General features: G+C 34.2%; 1 protein-coding gene and 1 long non-coding RNA gene across 5 annotated transcripts in view; one reads left to right on the forward strand and one right to left on the reverse strand.

Annotated features, from left to right (window-relative positions):
• Positions 1-500: 500 nt before the first annotated feature.
• Positions 501-23728, reverse strand: part of LOC149475462 (homeobox protein PKNOX2-like) — a 47313-nt gene continuing 24085 nt past the window's right edge. For 2 of the 4 annotated variants that reach the window (XM_089713459.1, XM_089713460.1), the window contains exons 2-12: positions 22856-22957; positions 21150-21339; positions 20226-20355; positions 18465-18541; positions 17344-17428; positions 16724-16798; positions 15928-16067; positions 6734-6869; positions 5050-5130; positions 4565-4675; positions 501-4237 (exon numbers count right to left, since the gene is read on the reverse strand). In XM_089713459.1, the coding sequence (XP_089569585.1) occupies positions 4566-4675; positions 5050-5130; positions 6734-6869; positions 15928-16067; positions 16724-16798; positions 17344-17428; positions 18465-18541; positions 20226-20355; positions 21150-21339; positions 22856-22929 (1098 nt within the window). In that variant the 5' untranslated portion in view covers positions 22930-22957 and the 3' untranslated portion in view covers positions 501-4237; position 4565. The remainder of the gene's footprint in view (positions 4238-4564; positions 4676-5049; positions 5131-6733; positions 6870-15927; positions 16068-16723; positions 16799-17343; positions 17429-18464; positions 18542-20225; positions 20356-21149; positions 21340-22855; positions 22958-23728) is intronic. The other 2 variants (XR_016318065.1, XM_089713461.1) reach the window with 2 other exon arrangements.
• Positions 6931-8635, forward strand: LOC149475463 (uncharacterized). The gene is made up of 2 exons (XR_016318081.1): positions 6931-7119; positions 7957-8635. It is a non-coding gene; the product is annotated as an uncharacterized LOC149475463 (long non-coding RNA).

A 23728-nucleotide genomic window follows, 5' to 3' on the forward strand; every position in this document is an offset into this window, starting at 1 on the left:
GGAGCCTGCTCTATTATTAATTTTGGAGTACTGTATATTGATACTGCTCACCCGAGCGTAATTATTTTTTCGTTTTTTGATATATTTCATATCATAGCTATATTATTTTAAGTTCTTTTCACGATTATTAAAAGTGAGATGAGTATCATAATGTAGAATCGAAAAATTCTTCTTTACGCGCCGGCTATGATGTATGAGATTCGAATTAAAGGGGTTGGTTTGAAAAAAATTGCACTTAATTGTTATTTTGATACTTACATTTTACAGATTCTTTTGATTATTTCTAACAAGATTTACGCCGGCAGTAAAAGCAGCCATTTTGATGAATAATTTTGAAATGTCATTGAGGGATGAAATGAAAATTTGTGAAGATATTATATTTTAGGCATTATTACCTAAGTCCTAAAACATTACATTCAATAAAAAAACAACACTCAGTTTTTGGTGTATAAAGGTGATACAAAAATATTCAGGGGGTGAAATTTCATAGAAATAAAAGATTTATAGGCATGCGAAAACGATTATATTTTCAGCGAACTGTACAGGACAAACTGACATATGAACTGTCAAAATTGTTCTTTTATATCTGTGGCATTCACATCAATTCCTTTTTTTCCAAATTGTTGAGGTTTTTTTTTACTGGCAACTGCAAATCATTGTTTTTCTGTTCCGTAAATTATTTAAAACTTCTCATACCATTACTATATCTAATAACTCGATATTGAATTATGAAATTGCGTTCGTAAAACAGAAATTACAAGAACAATTTTGACAATCCTTACAAATTCGGCATGTCAAAGAAGTACAAAAGTACATAGCGATATTGACTAGTAAAACATTATGCGTTATCATACAAATTTACGCTCCACCATTATTTTAACAATCACAGTACATTACCGAGAAATATGGTAAAAAAAATAACAAAGAAAAAAACACGATTGCATTCAAATCACTTTATTTACAACCTAAATTGATTATTTTAATAATTAATGCACTGTGATTACTAAAAATCACATTAAAACCTCTAAACAAGCGTTATTACTACAGTATACTATATCGGACTGAACATCTTAAATAATATTTATTAAGACGCGAATTAAAATAGTTTAAAAATATTTTTATATCTATCACTATAGATAGTAGGTACAATTGAATTAAAAGTTTATAAAAATTTCTTATTTCACATTTCATTACGTATATCCGTTGCTTCGTATAACAGATGACATCACTATTATAATTAACAATAGAGTAATTTCTAAATTACATTTACCATTTTTTTCACTGGCAATGTAGACTTTAAATCTACGTTTTAAAAAAGCAAAAGTGCGCCAAAATAAACTTCACTGGCTGTAAATAAGAAAAGAAAAAAAATATCGTAACTTTTTTTTTCTTTTGACATTTGACGTTTTAGATATTGGCGGGAAATACTGACAGTTACCTAGAAACAGATAAACAATTTTCAAATGATACGTAGAGTTACAGATAACGAAATGGCACCGATTATTTTTTTTAATTTATAAAAGACAGTATTCCTACTTAGCTCACTATACGCTACAGAAAAATTCCAAGCATTTTCACAGCGTAACTTATCACGACCGATATCCGATTATTTCACGATTTTAAAATTAGACCATAATAATATAATATCGATTAACAAAATATCTCTTCTTACACTAAATTTTAAATTTAAAACAATGGAAGATCGAAGCGTAAGCTTACTTTTGAACGTATACGAGAAGAAAATCGATTAAAATTTAATCGATTTTAGTATACATTATCTGTGCCAATTACACGGTAGAAATAAATAATATTATGATATAGTAAAATAGCGCCAAAAATTATAGTTTTATTCAGCGCGAAATATAAAATAACAACGTTGAAAAAAAATTAAAATCAATAATTATTTAATTAAAGTTGTGACATCAAAATAAGATTTAAACTAAAAAATATATATACGAAGAAATGAAGAAATTCTTCCAATGAATAAGTATGTCTTTCTCTTTTAACATATACTCATATTTTATCAATTAGAAAACTCATTTCTATAATATGAAATTGAAAATGATTACATTTGAAAACTCAATTAAATCATAATTATATTAATTGCACATTTTTCACAAAAACAAATCATAATACAATAATAATACATATAAAACAGCATAAAGTTGAACAGTACATAATATAAATAAATGTCTGACACAATACAAAAATTTAAAATTTTATTTACCTGCATTTTAGTTAAATACTTGAATAAACGAAAGTCGTGCTAATCCCTACTAATCCCTACTACGGTACCACGGGCGAAGCCGGGGCGGACCGCTAGTTATACTTATAAATAGTCAAGAACAGTTGAACGGAGTAATCCATACTAATATTATAAATGCGAAAGTAACTCTGTCTGTCTGTCTGTTACTCAATCACGCCTAAACTACTGAACCAATTTGCATGAAATTTGGTATGGAGATATTTTGATACCCGAGAAAGAACATAGGCTACCTTTTATTGTGAAATATGTACCACGGGCGAAGCCGGGGCGGACTTCTAGTTTTTAATAAGTTTAATAGTTTATTAAAATTTTATATTATTCACGATTATAATATACCGGGTGTAATCGTTGAGTGTGCGCAGGCGATTATTCCGTAACTATTACAGATATCAAAAAACTTTAAACTGATATTGAAAGTACTATACTTAATGAGTAAAAATAAAACGAGAAATACGAAAAAATTTTACATGAAACGCTCCCATACATTTTATTTCCCATACATTTTGTGTTCAAAGCAAATGTTCGAAATGACATCCTCGTTTTGAAATACCATTGTATTCCATATCGAGCTCTATTTACAGTTTCTAAATAAACTTTCATTAAAATTTGCGAAGTAATTAAAGCACAAAACCCAATAAAAAAGTAAAATCTTTCATATTAAATGTTTGGAATAGTCATATTTCATACTAAATGTATGGGAACATTTGATGTATTTTTTTTTTTTATATTTCTCGTTTTATATTTAAAAAGTTATTATTGTCATTTTACTCATTAGGTTAAGTACTTTTAATATCAGTTTAAAGTTTTTTGATATCTTCAATAGTTACGGAATAATCGCCCGTGCACACTTAACGATTACACCCTGTATATTATATATGCCGAAAAATTTAATAAATGCCGGTATATCAAATATAAAATGGTATCAATTATGGCTTGATATAAAATGGTATCAATTGTTTTTTGGTATGTGCCAAACATTTACCGTAAGAATAAACTATATTATTGCCTCAATAACGTCATTTATACATGAAGAATACTCTAAAAGTTACCAGCTAAAAATACTTGAACATCGTTCAAATACTGTCATGATACTTTTAAAATTTAATACTAAATTTAAAAATTTCCGATATTTCTATTTCTCAAACGTATACAATCGAATCATTTGGGTATACATCATTTTTTTTCGTATATTCAATCGTATATTATGGTTAACCATTACCTAATCCTACCTAGTATGGCTGTTTAAAAAAAATTGAGTATATAATAAACTTATTTGTACAAATAAATATGATTTGTCTATGGACGGTTTTATCTAGGTCTGTGGTAAAAATTATCCTATATCTATTTCATTTTTCAGTCGAAAACACGTGGAAGAAACTAAACTATGAAAATTCACAACCGGCGTTAAAATTGACGATGCATGACGAAAAGCATTATTGAATCTTTTTTTTATTATTATTTATCGGTAGTTATGGCAACACTGGTTTGTAGCTGTCAATGTGACAATCTGAAATTACATGAAAGCAAATACTTATTAATTGTGGAATTAAAAATAAATTAAAACTTTAATAATACTTCGGTTAAAAGACTTCATAGCTTTGTCTTTACTATATTAATGTGGCGTTCGATTTAATAAGAATACAGGAATTTTCCCGCTAATAATTACATTGACAGATTAACCCAGTGTTGCCATACAAAAATGACTGACATGTTTTAAAAACATACATCGTTCAAACGAACATTTTAAAATTGCAATTTAATTATTTTATTACCTTTTTTAATACTGCACAATTTTTTATGCTCAATTAATTATTTTTTCTTGCCTCCATTTAAAATGTCCGTCATCTGGCAACACAAGTCAATTATAATAATATTAAAATAGTGAGGTATGGTGTACGTATACATGTTTCTAACTTATATCTATGGTATACACATTGTCTTTTTGTTCGTGGCTGTCACTTGAGCAGTATCCTGAAAAAAATATAGATAATTAATATTTTTATTAAAATTTCGTAGGAAGTTATTTACTTATGTACTGAGATTGAAACTTAGCCCACTGTATAAAATTTAGTCCATGTTTCAAATAAAAGAATCAACAAAATCGCTTCACCTCGCTTTCTGAGAAAGATTATGACGTCACAAAATGGCGCTGAATCGATACTATTTTTAATTGAATCGCATCGTTTTACAAATACGTATTTACTATTTATTACACTAAGCGAGATTCGAACCCACGTCTTTTTGCCAACCCGGGGCAATTATAAACATATATCTAAAATCTAAATATTAATAAAATACCTCAATGCATGGTCTGCTGTATGGTATAATCGCTGGTCTGTTCATTGGCCGGTTCTTCATCACCAGACTGTTCACCATCTTGTTCCTCATCCTCCGATGATGAAAGGAGCCCTGAAGATTTGAGATTAAGTTTTATGTTATAAGGTTGATTATAATATATTAAAGGGAAAAAGACTGATATTTATTTGGCTAGCATGCAGACTAGCTGTATGTAGACTAAAGTTTACAAAAATTATATAAGCATTCCACCCAAAACAATGGTTGAATCATCATCACTTCAATAACAAACTTAAATAACATAAATATGTACTGAACATTTCTAGTGTTTCATCAAAGAGTATTTTAACATATCTATACTAATATTATAAAAGTTTGTTTGAACGCGCTAATCTCGGGAACTACTGGCCCGATGTGAAAAATGCTTTCGGATAGCCCATTTATAAAATTATATTTAATAATTAAATAAATAAATTAAAAAAACTTACCAGCCGTAAACTGCGGATTGGTTAACGCGTCGGGCCAGTACCTCTTGCTGATGGACGAGCCATTTTTGCTTTTCTTACCACCTGAAATGATCAAGATTTATTAATTGTATTGACAATATTTTAAACATTTATTACCTATTTGTTCTAAAAATATTAAGCTCAATTTCTGTTTTTTCTTATCAAGCTTGTAAAACACTTGTTTTTGAAGAAGAACTTCTGTGCTCACGTTGAGAGTAAAATTTCTAGGTCACGTCACGGCAATGCCGTCACGTCATGGATTAAGGCGGCGATTTTGGAATCTATGAATCTTGTCAAAGAAGTTTCACTTCTGATACGTGTGCTCGGCACACACGCTCTTTCAATTTTATTTTTGTATATTTATGCGTGTAAAAAAGCGTATTGAATAGTAGCTGCACTGTATATCCGCAGGCGTATTGTAATTGTGTTGAGTTGCGTGGCGTAGCGAGGTGTAGCATGGCGTGGCGTAGCATGGTGTAGCGGGGCGTAGCATGGCATAGCATGGCATAGCATTGCGTAGCGTGGCGTAGCATGGCGTAGCGGGGCGTAGCATGGTGTAGCGGGGCGTAGCATGGTGTAGCGTGGCGTAGCATGGTGTAGCGGGGCGTAGCATGGCATAGCATGGCATAGCATTGCGTAGCGTGGCGTAGCATGGTGTAGCGGGGCGTAGCATGGCATAGCATGGCATAGCATTGCGTAGCGTGGCGTAGCATGGTGTAGCGGGGCGTAGCATGGCATAGCATGGCATAGCATTGCGTAGCGTGGCGTAGCATGGCGTAGCATGGCGTAGCGGGGCGTAGCATGGTGTAGCGGGGCGTAGCATGGTGTAGCGGGGCGTAGCATGGCATAGCATGGCATAGCATTGCGTAGCGTGGCGTAGCATGGCGTAGCATGGTGTAGCGGGGCGTAGCATGGCATAGCATTGCGTAGCGTGGCGTAGCATGGTGTAGCGGGGCGTAGCATGGCATAGCATTGCGTAGCGTGGCGTAGCATGGCGTAGCATGGTGTAGCATGGCGTAGCATGGTGTAGCGGGGCGTAGCATGGCATAGCATTGCGTAGCGTGGCATAGCATGGCATAGCATTGCGTAGCGTGGCGTAGCATGGCGTAGCATGGTGTAGCGGGGCGTAGCATGGCATAGCATGGCATAGCATTGCGTAGCGTGGCGTAGCATGGTGTAGCGGGGCGTAGCATGGCATAGCATTGCGTAGCGTGGCGTAGCATGGCGTAGCATGGTGTAGCGGGGCGTAGCATGGCATAGCATTGCGTAGCGTGGCGTAGCATGGTGTAGCGGGGCGTAGCATGGCATAGCATTGCGTGGCGTGGCGTAGCATGGCGTAGCATGGTGTAGCGGGGCGTAGCATGGCATAGCATTGCGTAGCGTGGCGTAGCATGGTGTAGCGGGGCGTAGCATGGCATAGCATTGCGTGGCATGCCGCGGTGTTGTGTGGTATGGTATTTATTTATTTAACACTTTAATAAAGTTGTACAAACAAACTAACTAACCTTAGAACTACTTACAGAAAAAGACAAGAGTACAACTTTTCCGGCCTTATCACTTATTAGTGATCTCTTCCAGGCAACCTCAAACACTTGTTGTGTTGCGTTGCGTTGTGTTGCGTTGTGTTGTGTATTTTATTGTTGTTTTATAATAATCAAATTCTCACCAGGTTTATCAGAACAGTCCAACATCGGTTGCAATATACGGCGTCTTGCGTTTATGAACCAATTGTTAACTTGTAGCAATGTAAGTCGGGTCTGCGCGGCTAGCGTTCTCTTTTCCTCTTCCGTGGGGTATGGGTGCTAGAAAGAGATGGATATATGTTTGTTAGATATATAAAAACATTGGTAGAAAGAGATAGATATATATGTATACTAGCGGTCCGCCCCGGCTTCGCCCGTGGTACATATGAAAAATAGATGTTGGCCGATTCTCAGACTTACCCGATATGCACAGAAAATTTCATGAGAATCGGTCCACCCGTTTCGGAGGAGTATGCAGACTAACATTGTGATTTGTGACACGAGAATTTTATATATAAGATTTGCTGATGTTAGAAAGAAATGGAATTTAATCTTTACTAATATTATAAAGCTGAAAAGTTGGTTTGTTTGAACGCGCTAATCTCGGGAACTACTGGTTCGATTTGAAAATTTTCAGTGTTCAGCCCATTTATCGAGTAATAATAGCTATAGGCTATATATCATCACGCTAAGACCAACAGGAGCGGAGTCACGCGGGTGAAACCGCGAAGCGCAGCTAGTTGTCGATATAACTGTTGGTTGACTTAATGAAAAATCTCAGAATAATAATAATAATAGAATTTCGAACTCATATTATCAGATTTTTCATCAATACAGCATTTTTTTAAGTATCATTACTTTGCCAAAGATTAAAAATAATGCTAACTTTAACAAACTAATAAAAACGTTCCCAAATCATGACAAATTCGTATAAAATGCAGAAGATACAATTACATCTTATTTTTCATTATTATCATTGTTATTATTCTAATGTAAGAAATTACACGCGAGGCCGTGTTAAATATTAGTTTGAAATGTAACGACACGATGTGACACGATTCGTACGAATGCGCCACGAGTCAAAGGAAAGCGGCAATTTATAGTATTTGACAGCTAAACATGTTTTGACAGGAAATAGTGACAACTATTCATCTACAAAAATATTATCAAAATAAGTTAAAGCGCATCACACACGATGAAGATACTATGTATATTTTTTTTTTGCCGAAACACTGACACAAAATTTCGGGTCATTTGTAACAGGATGGCGGTTCTACAGGGGTCTTAGTACGCAATGGCAAAAAGAAAAATGATGGTCAGAACGCTGATACCGGATACCTTAAGATACTGTAATATTTTATATTAGAGAATCTTAAGGTGATTCCTACGATCTGTTCCCAGCCAATGTCCCGCTAGATGGCGCTGAATTCTACATTTCTAGTTTATTTGAGTTTTTGCGTAATTGGAAAAGATTAAGGTCGTAGGAATAGTCATGGCGGTTACTGAATATTATATTTTATTGAAATATGTCATATCATTGCCTTAAAGTCCACCCAATTCGGTAAAAAAATGCATTATAACATCTGTCATTGCATACAGGGTCGTTTACACACACAGACGTATACAAAAATGATAAAGATTTAAGTCTAGATGGCGTGAATGTAAAACAAGTAGGATTGTTATAAAAATAAAAGTTATATTTGTTGGCGTAAACTATTTTGTTGTAATTTTGGGAAATAAATAATGTCAAAATTGATTACAATAAAACGCAGTTTTATTTTATTACATTACACTATTGTTTTTTTTTATCAAAACATGTATTTGAAGTAGCATATACCTATGATATAATATTATGCTAAGAATAATTATTCATACAACAACAAATCTAAAACACTATTTACTATGGAAAAAAACCAGGAAGGTGAAAAAGATATTTACGATTTCGACGCACTCGACTTTTAGTAAAATATAGTAGGTAAAAATTAAACAATGGTAATGTAAATTCTAAACAAACTACTACCAAAATACAATTAGAACAAAAATCATTTGACTTGTTTATTTCACCCAGAGGCCAGAGGCGGCTCGTGACAAAATTGTATAGGTGTTCACTTGAAATAAAACAACGAAAATACAATAGCGTTCGGGATGATTTATTACAAAAAAATGAGCACCACATTTTATAAATGTCTATAACACTAAAAATTACAAAGTACAGGCTATTTCAAAACGAATTCAATGACTAGGTATCAATAATTAGTAAATCACCGAATTTGCATTCGCGAGCGTAGGTATCCATAGTGTTTGTCACTGACGGTCACTGACCTCTATAACTTATAGTTATAGAGGTCAGTGGTGTTTGTTTGTATTTGAGTAGTTAGTAGCATATTATATTCTGAATTTCTGATCCATGCCTATTCACTCAAAACTAATAACACTAATGATTTGTAACAGTAAATTATTTCAATAGGTAGGTATTTGAACATTTCCCAACAAGACGTAAGAATAATTATTCGTAGGTATACAAGATACAATAACAAATCTAATACACTATTTATTATTTTATTATTTACTAGCGGTCCGCCCCGGCTTCGCCCGTGGTACATGTTTACGTTTTCTCTCCATAAGAAGTAATAGCTAGAGAGCTAGCGCAAAGCTACCTGTATGTATTTGACCAGACCTGGATTTTTGTGTGTTGATTCCCCTATACCTACTATACATGAGATGAGGAGTCACTAAGCCCAGAGTGGTGGACGGGGCGCGCGCTTAGGTAAGACAGGTGGAAATTTTTGGCGAACTTTGAAACCATTTGACCACGTCTGCCATTTTAATATTTGAAAATAGATTATTATTACTATCGGAAAATAACAATGGCAGACCATTATCACGCGGATAACATTCTGGCAGACACTTATGAAAGTGCTGAAAAAAATACAATTTTGAAAGTATTTGACCAGATCTGCCATTCATATATTTTATTTATTAGGGTCTTAAAAACTTATTTTCGAAACGGCAGACATTTTCATTGCGTACAGACTTCAGCAGACAACAAAACTTTACAGACTTCAGCAGTCAACAAGACTTAGCTTCTACATGGTCAGATGTATATATGTATTACGTTCCCTGACCTTACATCAATGATTTACTTTATTAATGTTTTTATGGTCATTTACATTTAATTTTGAAAACTATGGAATAAAATTTATAAATTTGATGATACAAAACTAAATATACATTTGTAAAGAATCTCAAATATAAAGTTGTGTTGCAAATAACAAATCATCATTTAAATATTTAGTTTATTTCTTTATTTAAGAAACAATTAACAATTACAAAACAACATAAAAAAACACGCATGCATTTATTGAAATGTTCATTCATCATCACTATCGTATGGCGTTGTGTGACTCGTCTTCATAATCCATTGAATCGGATTCTGTAAAAGTAAAACGTAAATTATATAATAAAAGAAATGAGTCATTATAAACTTACCTAGTAAGGCAATGCCTTTGATGTCGCACGATGCCGCCGCGCCGCCAGTGTAGGTACTTCTGCTGCTACATGAAAATATGCTAGGGTTGCAACAAATGGGAAATAAAACAATTGTGATTATTACTATTATGATGTAATCATTTATTCATATTATGTACATTCAAAACAATTGCTATTATTAAATCTGATGTAATTATTTTTTCATAAATATATAATTATTATTAATTACATAATATATTGCACTGTGAAATATTTACGTATCACTTTATTTTTGATGTTCTTAATTGTCTTTTATAAAATTTAAGTGACGCATTCGCATTGGGATCAACAATCCGATAAGAAAAGAATGGAGACAACATATACATAGCTTTGATTTCAATTCTACAGATACAAAATATACAATCTATCTAAAATGATACAACGGATGTTTCCTGCGTTTTCTCGTCAAAATACCGAAACAACGTAATTATTGTATAGTAGTTGGGCGTGAAAGTAAAAAAACAAATGAAAAGTGTTTTCCATATGATTATTTATTAAATTTACGCGATTAAGAATAATTTCAACGATACAATTTAGTAACCGAGAATTCAGAGGATTAAAGAAAATACCTGCCTGATCATTTTATCAAACTCTAAAAGAATTATGGTTATTTCGCATCACTCGGTTTATTAGTTTGGTAATAATTATTAAAGGTAGTTACAACCCTAGCCATTGAGTCGAACGGTAGGCAACACAATATCGACTTTGTGCGGGTACATATGGTACATTTCTTCTTGCTGTGAAGCGTAACACATTTTGCGATTCATTTATATATATATACTAGCGGTCCGCCCCGGCTTCGCCCGTGGTACATAATATTTACGTTTTCTCTACATAAAAACCATCCTCGTACTTCAAGGAATATAATAAAAAAAGAATGATCGAAATCGGTTCAGCCGTTCTCGAGTTATGCGCTTACCAACACATTTTGCGATTCATTTTTATATACAGGGTGTACCAAAAAGTAGTGATGAACGGAAGCTGAGAGGTAGAGGACCTAGAGGGCTATCCGAATCACCCCCATGTATGTTATGCGATTTTTCGTATTTTCGGAGTTATGACGATTTTTTCAATTTTTCACCTATCGCCGAGTACGATGATATTTTCACTCATGCTGACGTCAATGATTGCGGAAGATGCTTGATTTTTTTTGTGTGCTAAGCTGAAAGATAGGCCAATTCAGTATGGTAACATTTACTATCGTTAGATCTTTGAATGGAATAAAAAAAATAATTAAATGGCAAGAAAGATAAAATTACCCAGTATGTTCACCACTTCAAGGGCCCGTAAAAAAATAAAATCACATAAAAAAAATTTTCCGTTTGACTTTTAAAAACTTGCTCTATTTATCAGATAGCTACCCTGAAAATTTCATTTTATTATTCAGAAGGCTTCAATCGAATAATTTAAATCTAAATGTGGTAAGTGCAAAAATTGAATTAACATGATGATCATTAAAACCAATAAATAGGTGTTTAATTACCAGAAATTTTTAAAATAACCCCGCTGTTGCTCAATGCAAGTGCGACATCACCGTAAAAAGTTGTCTTTTAAATGTCTGAATGCCCTTTTATCATTTTTAATGGTTTCTTCTGTTACTATGAATTTCCGGGTTATTTCGTCTAAATTGTGGCATTCTCTCAAGTAGCCGAAGTCTTTTTAATATTCCCATTGAAACAAATCAATGGGGTTTAGGTCGAGGGACCGTGGAGGCCAGGCTTTAAGGCAGGCTTCACCGGCGCATGCGCAGGCTGCAACGACCAATCCATCTTTCAGGGTATCTTGGCCCTTTAGCCTGGCCTGCACGGTCCCCGGACATAAACCCTATTGATTATTTTCCGTGGGGATACTACAAAGACGAGAGACTGCCACAATTTGGACGAAATAACCCGGAAATTCATAGTAGCAGAAGAAACCATTAAAAATGATAAAAGGGCATTCAGACATTTAAAAGACTACTTTTTACGGTGATGTCGCACTTGCATTGAGCAACAGCGGGGTTATTTTAAAAATTTCTGGTAATTAAACACCTATTTATTGGTTTTAATGATCATCATGTTAATTCAATTTTTGCACTTACCACATTTAGATTCAAATTTTTCGATTGAAGCCTTCTGAATAATAAAATGAAATTTTCAGGGTAGCTATCTGATAGATAGAGCAAGTTTTTAAAAGTCAAACGGAAAACTTTTTTTATGTGATTTTATTTTTTTACGGGCCCTTGAAGTGGTGAACATACTGGGTAATTTTATCTTTCTTGCCATTTCATTCTTTTTTTTATTCCATTCAAAGATCTAACGATAGTAAATGTTACCATACTGAATTGGCCTATCTTTCAGCTTAGCACACAAAAAAAATCAAGCATCTTCCGCAATCATTGACGTCAGCATGAGTGAAAATATCATCGTACTCGGCGATAGGTGAAAAATTGAAAAAATCGTCATAACTCCGAAAATACGAAAAATCGCATAACATACATGGGGGTGATTCGGATAGCCCTCTAGGTCCTCTACCTCTCAGCTTCCGTTCATCACTACTTTTTGGTACACCCTGTATAAGAAGATAAGATTATGTGAAAATAACCAGGAAGGTGAAAAACATATTTACGAAAACATAGTAACATAATATGGCTGTCGCTACAATAATTATATTTCAATTTTATCTTTTTATACCTAGTAGAACTGGCCGACGAATAAAAAAAATCGTATTAGAATAAATACAATAAATTACGGAACAAAAAAAGGATTGTAACTGAATTAGGTATGTTTGTTTCTGGGCGCACCGTTTTCGACGACGCGACGCGCGACGTAAGCGTATAGGTATAGGTACCTACTTTGCTAAAACAAACTAATAAAATTGTGTGTCTGTCTGAAAATTCGGAAAAGCATATTTTGCAAGTTTGTAATTACTTTGATAGTTTACCGATTTATAATATGTAATTGTAAAATTTGTAATTGTATAATATATAATTTGCAATGTGGTGAAATTTCATAAAAATCACGGGCCAATTTTTTGTTTTGAATCCCACCGAAAATATAATTGCGTTATTAGAATAATTAATTACTATACCTACCCACGATCAATTATTACAATATAGTCTCAAATGCATACTAGAGAAATATTGCAATTTGATTCAATTAAAATGCATAGCATACAAAAATAAATTCACAACACAAGAAATTCCGCGCGCAAATCATAGCGCGTGTCAATGAAATCAAGAATGTTTTATATCAAGCCGACGCGGACGACGACGCGACGCCGAACAAAAGTACCTACGACGGACGACCACGCTTCGAGTTGCCAAACAACATGAGTAATAAATTGTTTACAAAAAAAACAAGTTTTCTATTTTTCTGTATGAGTAGACAGAACTTCAAAACGCCACCTGCTACGGTTTATATTATGAACGATTGTTATAAAAATACAAGTTATATTTGTTGGTGTAAACTATTTTATTGATCAATAATTTTGGAATTTAAAATTGTCAACATTGATTACAATAAAACGCAGTTTTATTTTATTACACTATTGTTTTTTTTATCAAAACATGTATTTGAAGTACCATATAATATTATGCTGATCCAAGCATTTTCACTCAAAACTTATATCACTAATGATTTGTAAAAGTAAATTATTTCAATATACATTTCATAACCAACATGTAAGAATAATTATTATTATTCCTACCTACAACAACAAACCTAAAACACTATTTACTATGGGAAAATAACCAGGAAGGTGAAAAACATATTATTATTTACGATTTCGACGCACTCGACTTTTAGTAAAATATAGTAGGTAAACATAATATTATGGTTTTGATTTTTGCTACTAGTATAAGAAAACTGCGTGTTCAAACTACTTGTTTGTCTGTCTGAAAATTCGGAAGTACTTTGGTAGTTTACCGATTTATAATAATATTGTATATATCGTTGTTTAAAAAATATTCAAACACAATAAAATATGATATACTGATTTATCACTGGTTTCAGTGATGAACTGATGAGTCAATTATAGCCACTATACTTTCGTCATACGTGTGTATGATTGATGTGATTTGCAACGTGGTGATATTTCAGAAAAATCACGGGTCAAATTGTCCCACCGAAAATATAACTGCGTTATAAGAATAACTATACCTACGATAAATTATACATAATACAATATAGTCTCAAATGCATACTAGTGAAATATTTTATTTGAATCAATAAAATAAAAAAAAAAATAAAAAATAATAATAATACAAAAATAAATTCACAACACAAGAAAATCCGCGCGCAAATCATAGCGCGTGACAATGAAATCAAGAACTTTGAGCCGACGCGGACGACGAAGGAGCCTAACAAAAGTACCTACAATCATAGGCGGCTCGTGACAAAATTGTATGGCCGTGTTCACTTGAAATAAAACAACGAAAATAGGTACCTACAATAGCGTTAGCAGTACAAAAAAAATGAGCACCACATTATAAATGTCTATTTATACACTAAAAATTATAGAGTATTTCAAAACGAATTCAATTATTATTTAGCAATAATTAGAAAATCCCCGAATTTGCATTCGTGATCGTATTCATAGTGTTTGTCTACACTAATATTATAAAGAGGAAAACTTTGTTTGTTTGTTTGATTGTAATGAATAGGCTCATAAACTACTGGACATTTTACCAATGTTTGCAAGTTTGTGATTACTTTGATAGTTTACCGATTTATAATAATTGTATACTTATATCATTGTTTAAAAATATTCAAACACAATATGATATAGGTACTGATTTATCACTGGTTTCAGTGATGAACTGATGAGTCAATGTTAGCCACAATACTAATCACTTTCGTCATACATGTGTATGAACTATGATTGATGTGATTTGCAATGTGGTGAAATTTCATAAAAATCACGGGCCAATTTTTTGTTTTGAATCCCACCGAAAATACATATATTACTAATTGCGTTATTAGAATAATTAATTACTATACCCACGATCAATTATTACAATTTACAATATAGTCTCAAATGCATACTAGAGAAACATTGCAATTTGAATCAATTAAAATGCATAGCATACAAAAATAAATTCACAACACAAGAAATTCCGCGCGCAAATCATAGCGCGTGTCAATGAAATCAAGAATGTAATTTTATATCAAGCCGACGAGCGACGACGCCGAACTAAAGTACCTACAGTACCATTTACCTTCAGTGTACAATACAGTTTACAGACCTACGACGGACGAACAATAATGAGTAATAAATAAAAAAAAACATAGTTTCTAAGGTCATTAGTTTTATTTTATTTTATTGTTATTTTCTTTGAACGATTGGAAATGAAATTACTCAATTTTTACACAGAACTTTGATTTATTAGAATTATGCTCATTATGCATAAGATAACGAACGCGAATGCACGACATCTAGCGCGTCAATGTCTAAACATCGCCTTTCGTTTAGACATTGACGCGCTAGATCTGTAATAAGTATATAGTCTATGCGCTAGATGTCGTGCTTTATGTCGTGTTTCGCTTGGCAAAAGTCACGCACACTACTGTAGAAGTGTCAAATTTTTCCGGTATTTTACTGTTGTTTTTCTAAGTAAATATTGTAAATTATTGATTAAAAAGGTCGAACGCGCACACATTTCATTATAGAGAAGTGATAAAATGATTAGTTTTAAAGAAATAGTGTCTGTGTTAAGTGTTTAGAGGTAATCAAAAATGTATGGAGGGACGGTCGGAACATCAACCTTAACATAAAATAATATAGTATCTTCATCGTGTGTGATGCGCTTAACACTAATTATATTCCTCACCACTAAATGCTGAAACAGCCAGGCCCTCATCACTTGTGTAGCGTGTCGGGGCAGAACTCCCCGCTTCCCCCCCTCCTCCCCCTCCTCCTCGGGGGGAGGGGAGCCGCTCACTGACGAGCAAGAGTTGTTCGAGTTCGCCCCTGGAATTGTGGAAAAAAGTGTTTTTTGGTGTTCGACTTTCGATAAAGAATTTAAAATATTTAAATATTCAGTTTATGTGATGATGTATTATTGTAAATTTTGAAAAAAATATTATGACAAGCTCATTCTTTTAAATAAGTACATCTGTAATAAAGTAGTAAAGTATTTCGTTTACTGTAAAAAGTTTTTATTATAAAAAAACTCAATAAATGCTACAATAAAGTAAATTTTGCAAAACGTTTTCATATTATTTTGAAATCATCTGTATACAAACGCATTTGAATCTAAAGTTGATGTTTTGCGAAATTTAATTTGATACATAAGTTTTATAGAATTCAAATGCTTTATAAATATAAATTTTAAAATAATAATAAAAAAATCGATCACAAATTGGGATTCGAACCCGCGTCTTTCGCCTTACTGGAGCGACGTGATCCCGCCAGAGCAATCGAATCTATAAGAATCTATTATATTCTTTACACGGACGGACAATATTAATTAAAATAATTTGTCATATTGGTTGAGATATTTAATCATCTCAATAGATGGCGTGGAGTGTCTGTTTAGACATATAAAACCGAGATAATACAATAAATTTGATAAAATTCGAGAAAAAAGAAGAAAAAGAAGAAGAAGAAAGAGATAAAAGACTCACCAGTAAAAGAGTCGTTCGACAACAACCCAGCACCAATTTGGCTGATCGGCGTCGAACCTTGCACTACGAGAGATGCTACAAATATTAATTATTTCATATTATTTCTTTGTCAAATATTAGGTTACTTATAGACAAATATTTAAATAAAATAATATATAAATTTATAAAGAATAGAAAAAATTCGATCACTCAGCGGGACTCGAACCCGCATCCTTTCACGCCATTCCGGGGCGGATGCCTGACCAACTCAGCCACTCGTGACCGCCAGAGCGATCAAACTTATTCTATAGTCAGTGAGTGACTTAGCAAGTGTGTATTTTGTCGTGACAACGTCTTACAATTCGATAGAGCCGGCTGCACGCACGAAAAAACATGACTCATGCGGCGTTACCTCGCTCTGAGGCGTTCCATGTAAGGCTTGAAGTGCAAGCGAGAGCGCGGAACGAGCGACAAAGAAGCACAATCGGACGTTGTCACGTTCAACTATCGTCAGTAAACCGACTTAACACACAACCAATTTTTGGGGTAAAATAGTATAAAGCAGTTAGTGAGCGAGTGTGTGACTGATGGACTGACTGAGTGAGTGTGTGTATGTGTGTTTGTCTATTTGATATACTCACGTGCGTCCCTTATCGGTGGGTAGGGAACTTCAGTGTGCGGGTACACCGGGTACACCGGGGCCGGGACCGGGGCCGCGGGGGGGGACTGCGGCACAGAAAATATTATTATTTTGACTAAAAAGTGTGATAACATTAAAATTATTATCTATACTTATACTAACGTTCCGCCCCGGCTTCGCCCGTGGTACCTACATGTTTAAACTATCCTATCTCTCAAGTTGGATCGAACTCGATCCAACTTGAGAGATAGGATCGAACTCGAACTCGATCGAACGAACATTTTCATTTTCATTTTTTCAACTGCACATGGTGTGTGAATTTTATTATATAATCGGTTGAGTGGTTTAGGAGTCCATTGAGGACAAACATTGTGACACGAGATTTATATATATTAAGATATTATCTATAGTCTATACTAATATTATAAAGCTGAAGAATTTGTTTGTTTGAACGCGCTAATCTCAGGAACAACTGGTCCGTAAAATGGCGGGGCACAGCTATTAAAAATAATAAGGTAAAGGCCTTCCTCGATAAATGGGCTATCTAACACCGAAAGAATTTTTCAAATCGGACCAGTAGTTCCCGAGATTAGCGCGTTCAAACAAAAAAACAAACTCTTCAGCTTATAATATTAATAAAGTAAAGGTATAGAGATATATAGATTATTTTGGCAGGTATTTTTCACAGTTATTTTTTTACTTGATATATTATTGTAAAGTATCAAGTAATGTCCATCCAAGCATGGAAATTAGTGAATTATGTAAATTTATGTATGTTTTTATAAGGAAAATGATTTTGTATATTTTCTTAAAAAAACCAACTTATTAAACATAGATTTTGAAGTGAAACTTCTTTATCGGGGTTGGAAAAAAATTTAGTGTAACATGTTTTCGTTACGCGTGACATTTTTCCGTTACGCGCCATCTTTTTCTTATCCCTACCACGCGTGATTCGACGTATTTCTGTAAAGTTGCATTTAGAAAAATTATTTTTTGAAAAATAAGGTCATAAAGAAGTTTCACTTCTTACGTGTGTACACTAGTACACGCACACATTTTTTTCCTTAAATTAAACAATGCTTCAAACAATACTAACAACATATTATTATTTTCTTTGTTTACCTGATACTGTGGTGAATTCGATGTACTAGAATGATCATCCATTGGGCCAGATAGGTTATTGTTGCTCTCCACACCGCCTGAAATGTATAGTTTGTATTTAATTATTTATTTATAATATTATTTATTTATAATAATAACTAGCATTCCGTCCGCGGATTCGCCCGCGTTTTCAAAGGAAAACCCGCATAGTTCCCGTTCCCGTGGGATTTCCGGGATAAAACCTATCCTATGTGTTAATCCAAGTTACACTCTATATGTGTGCTTAATTTCAATGTAATCGGTTCAGTAGTATTTGCGTGAAAGAGTAACAAACACACACATACAGTACATACAAAGTTGTGAGGATGTGTGTGTGTTTGTTACTCTTTCACGGAAATACTACTGAACCAATTACAATGAAATTTAGCACACATATAGAGGGTAGCGAGCTAGTATATTATATACTCCCAAAAGTAACCAACATCAAAGAAAATCATAAAGAAGAATAATAAAACGTACTAATTTCACAAACAGACATTAATAAGATAGATATAGGTGAGAATGAGATAGTAGATAAGTACTTGCAAAAATATTTGACGATAAAAATACAATTTATCATGTAAATCCAATTGATTGATAGGAAAGTTTTCAAATTTCAAATTAATCAAATCTATATCTGTTTTATGCAATATGTATAATCAATTTGATTAATATTGATAATAGACAACATTTTGAATTACTTAATATAGTTCTCTGGCGTATTATGATAATCTATACTAATATTATAAAGAGGAAAGGTTTGTAATTATGTATGTATGTTACGCTTTCCCGCTTAAACCTCTCAACCGATTTTGATGAAATTTGGCACAGACAATCTTTATGCCCTGAGAAAGAACATAGGCTTTTATTACCTTTTATTGCGAAATATGTAATACGGGCGAAGCCGGGGCGGACCGCTAGTTGATATGTAGTTACACATTTTGTAAAATTAAATTGTAATACTGAGATTTAAAAGAGCAACTATGGAGTTTCTTGCCGGTTCTTCTCCGTAGATACTGCTTTCCGAATCAGTGGTAAATGTTAAAAATATGTATTGACGATTCAAAAGTGCTTCTGGAAGAAATCTAATTGAATAAATAAATGTTTTAGTTAATAATTAATTGAGGTATTTTGTTCGATATTCATTTCATTTTGCAATAAGGGTTCTGTACCGAATGGGTAAAATGCTACTCTATTATAGACACATGTCTGTCTGTCAACAGGTCTGAAACGGTAAAACGGGACCCTATTACTGAGACTTCGTTGTCTGTCTGTCCGTCTCCAGGCTGTATCTCATAAACCGTGATAGCTAGAAAGCTGAAATTTTCACAAAAGATGAAGAAATTCCGTTGCCGCTATAACAACAAGCACTAAAAATTAAAAAATATATGTATGTATATATTATATACGTCCCCATAGTAAGGGACCCTTCGTGCGCGAGTCCGACTCGCAACTTGACTAATTTTTTTAATGATCAGCTGCTATAAGCTGTCCATAATTCATTCTCACTCAACTACAAAAAATCATTTTTTTTTTCAAATTTTATATTAAGCTATTGCATAGCTTCTATCGCGGGCCTTGAGCGCGGGGACCGAATCCAGAAATTCCGTAACGAAGAAACCTCACGCTCCCCACGGGGACGGGCGCGGAGGTGTGGCTTGAAGGCATAGCATGCAATAGCTTTACCGCGGCAGTCGACCCGAGTGACACACGTCTTTTTTTTATATTTTTTTTAATATTCACCTGCGGTATAATCCGTCCTTAGTAGATTCTCACTTTGCATCTTAGTTTTCAAGCACGCTATGTATCGACCGCAGAAATCCCGGCATAGCTCCTGCACCTTCTCTAATTCTAGGAGATGGATCCTTAACACCTGAAAAGAAAAATTTAGATACATGTAAAGTGAGATTAGGAATATCTGTACTAATATTATAAAACTGGCGGGTTTAATTGATTGGTTAAACGAAGTATATTGGTTCCAATTAGCCGATTTTTGTTGGATAGTCTACTTATGAGACAAAACCATGACATGACCAATAGGAGCGGAGCAGTAAAATAAAAGGAGCCGAACAACAAAAAAAATGTAGCAAATTTAGAAAAAATATTCCTATTGAGGGCAGACAAAGTTGCATTGGTAATAGTTAAAACCGACTTAATGTTAAATGTACATATGTCGATATAATATACACATTACACATCCTTAAAGATTGCGATTTAAACTTTAATGGAATGAACAAGTGAAGTTAGTGACACGATTCAAACTGCAATGAAATGAATACGTGTAAGTTAGTTGTCACTATTTTCACGGATTCAAACTTCAGTGGAATGAATACGTGTAAGTTAGTGACAGGATTTAAACTAAAATGGAATGAACAAGTGTAAGTTAGTGACAAGATTTAAACTAAAATGGAATGAATAAGTGTGAGTCAGGATTCATACATAAAATGGAATAGATAAGTGTAGGTGGCACGATTCAAACTGCAAAGGAATGAAGAAGCAAAAGTGACAGTACTCAAACTGGATGGAATGAATTAATTATTCAAGAAATTAATTTATTCGTAACTGAGTGAGTGTGCTAGTAACTGAAGTTAGTAACACGATTCAAACTGCAATTGGTTGAAGTTATATTTTTTATAAAGTTAGTGATTGTGTTAGTTCTTATGGTACCTGTATGCTCTTAATCATGAGCCCATCAATCTCCGGATCGTCGACAAGAAATGGCCGTCTGTCCCGTCTCTGATGCTGCACGAAGGCCTGCAGGTCGGCGCCAAACGCGTCAGCCGCTGGCGGCTCAGCGCCGGCGGTCGCTTGCTCGCACCGCTCGAGTAGTAGCGCGAGGAGAGGGAATAGTGGGTGTCTGGAATGGTTTAATATAAACGTATAAATATGCATTCAATAAATACACACTACTACACGTTACGTGTATATTAAATATATTTTTTTTTATAAATATTTCGGGGCAATTTTCACACACGGCACGATCTGATCCCATACTAAACTTTCGCTTGTGTTATGGAAACCAGATGGCTGATAAACATACATATATAATTTTAAATAAATACTTATACAGATAATTAACACCCAGACACAGAGCAAACATCTATGTTCATCACACAAATATTTGCCCCGGGTGGGAATCGAACCCACGACCTCTGGCTTGGAAGGCAGGGCCACTATCAACCAAGCCAACCGATCAGTCAATATTATCAATGACGAATAATAAATGACTCGTCTGAAGCAAAACTCTGCCTACGCGTGTATTATAGGCAGACTTTTCTAATAAGCGATACAATATACTTTGAACATTACTGTCACGAAATATATTGATAATTTCAATCATTTTTTTTAAACATAATATGGATTCTTCTGACATGTAACGCGAACAGTACAGACTGATTACACAATTAAAACTCTCTACACTGTACACAAGTTTTAAAGCTATTGTTGAGTAAACTAACACTGACAAGAAAGTAATGAAAATAAGATAAAAAAACACGCTTTAAAAAGATAAACTCATCCAATTATTGCATTGTCGTCGATCCTTGATAAGTGTACAAAGTTTGAATTAAACCTGTCCGGGTCTAAATCAAGTGTAAAGGAGTCGGTTACATACAAACATACAGGTGAAGCTAATAAAAGCGTGTTAAAAATGTTTATTTCACACTACTTACGACATTAGCAAAATACAGTAAATAACGTTTTACTTTAATTGAGGTTATTCCTTACATGGCTTTAAGATTTTTTCTGGTCACCTTAGAAACCTGCTTTTAGGAATTTTATTGACAATTTATTAAGGTATAATTATAGTGTTAGAACTACGTTCCAGCGATTTTATGAAACAATTAGAATTCTTTCCGGAAAGATATTTAATATAATCTTAATTTTTAATTTAATTTTTTCAATTTTCAAGGTTCGATCAATTCATAATGCCTGGTCCACGTAGTATGTAGTCATGTACATTGTAAATACTTCATTTGTATAGAAAAAACACTTTTTTTATCAAAGTTCGTCGGTGTTTACGGTGACATACAAGGACTACTTCTCCGATACAAGAACCACTCTTCCAATAATCCTCCGATACGAGAAATACTCAGGCAATACGGAAACTACTCGGACATTACGAGAACTACTCGGACAAAACGAGAAATAGTCAGGTAATACGGGAAATACTCAGGCAATACGGGATCTACTCGGACAATACTGGAAAAACTCAGGCAATACGGGAACCGCTCGGAGAATACGGGAACTACTCGGGCAATACGAGAAAAATTCAGGCAATACCGGAACCACTCGGACAATACGAGAACCACTCGCACAATACGCGAACTACTCGGACAATACGGTAACTACTCCTCCAATACAAGAACACTCACTTGTACACCGCCCGCTTGTCCGCCTCGAACTGCGCCTGCTCCGCGTCGTTGGCCGGCGCCCCGCCCCCCTGCATCCCGCTCACGCTATCCACGCCACCGCATCTGTGGGTAGATAGAGAAAATCATTAGTTTGTTGTTTATTGTTACACTAGCTACCACCCGCGGCTTCGCCCGCTTTGTCTAAAACCTAATCAATTATATTGGAAAATAATAATGGTTCCTACAAATAAATAAATCTCCAGCTATCTCTGTCCGACTTTTATTCTAATTTACCAGCGTTATAATAATATACCGACAAAAAAATTCAAAGCATACCGAATAAAATACCTAAATTTTGCTGACACCTATGAACACAATCAAATTACATTTCTACTTAAAAATATATTAAACTTCGAATAACAAAACTAAACTTCTGAATAAAATACTGAACCTCCGACGAGATTACTGGGTTACTGACAACAGAGGTCATGTCAATATAATCATTCTTTTACGAATTTTATGAGTTATTTAATTTTCTAGTGTTGGTTACCAAATATATTTTTTAACTCTCAACATTGATGAAAATACCGAAACTGGTCGGACCGCGCGATCGGCTCCGTCTACGCGCAAAAAAAAATCAAGTTTAGGTTAGGTTAGCCGTTAGGTTAGGTTAGGTTAGGTTTCTTAAAAAAAAAACTACACAGAAATAGGAGCCCCGCGAAGCGGGGCTCCGTCGACGCGCAGAAAAAAATCAAGTTTAGGTTAGGTTAGCCGTTAGGTTAGGTTAGGTTAGGTTTCTTAAAAAAAAAACTACACAGAAATAGGAGCCCCGCGAAGCGGGGCTCCGTCGACGCGCAAAAAAAAATCAAGTTTAGGTTAGGTTAGCCGTTAGGT

Source organism: Colias philodice, chromosome 30 (assembly GCF_061535455.1).
Source record: "Colias philodice isolate Cphi_HAF_F1 chromosome 30, ilColPhil1 Martin Lab GWU primary, whole genome shotgun sequence".
Classification (NCBI taxonomy): Eukaryota; Metazoa; Arthropoda; class Insecta; order Lepidoptera; family Pieridae; genus Colias; species Colias philodice.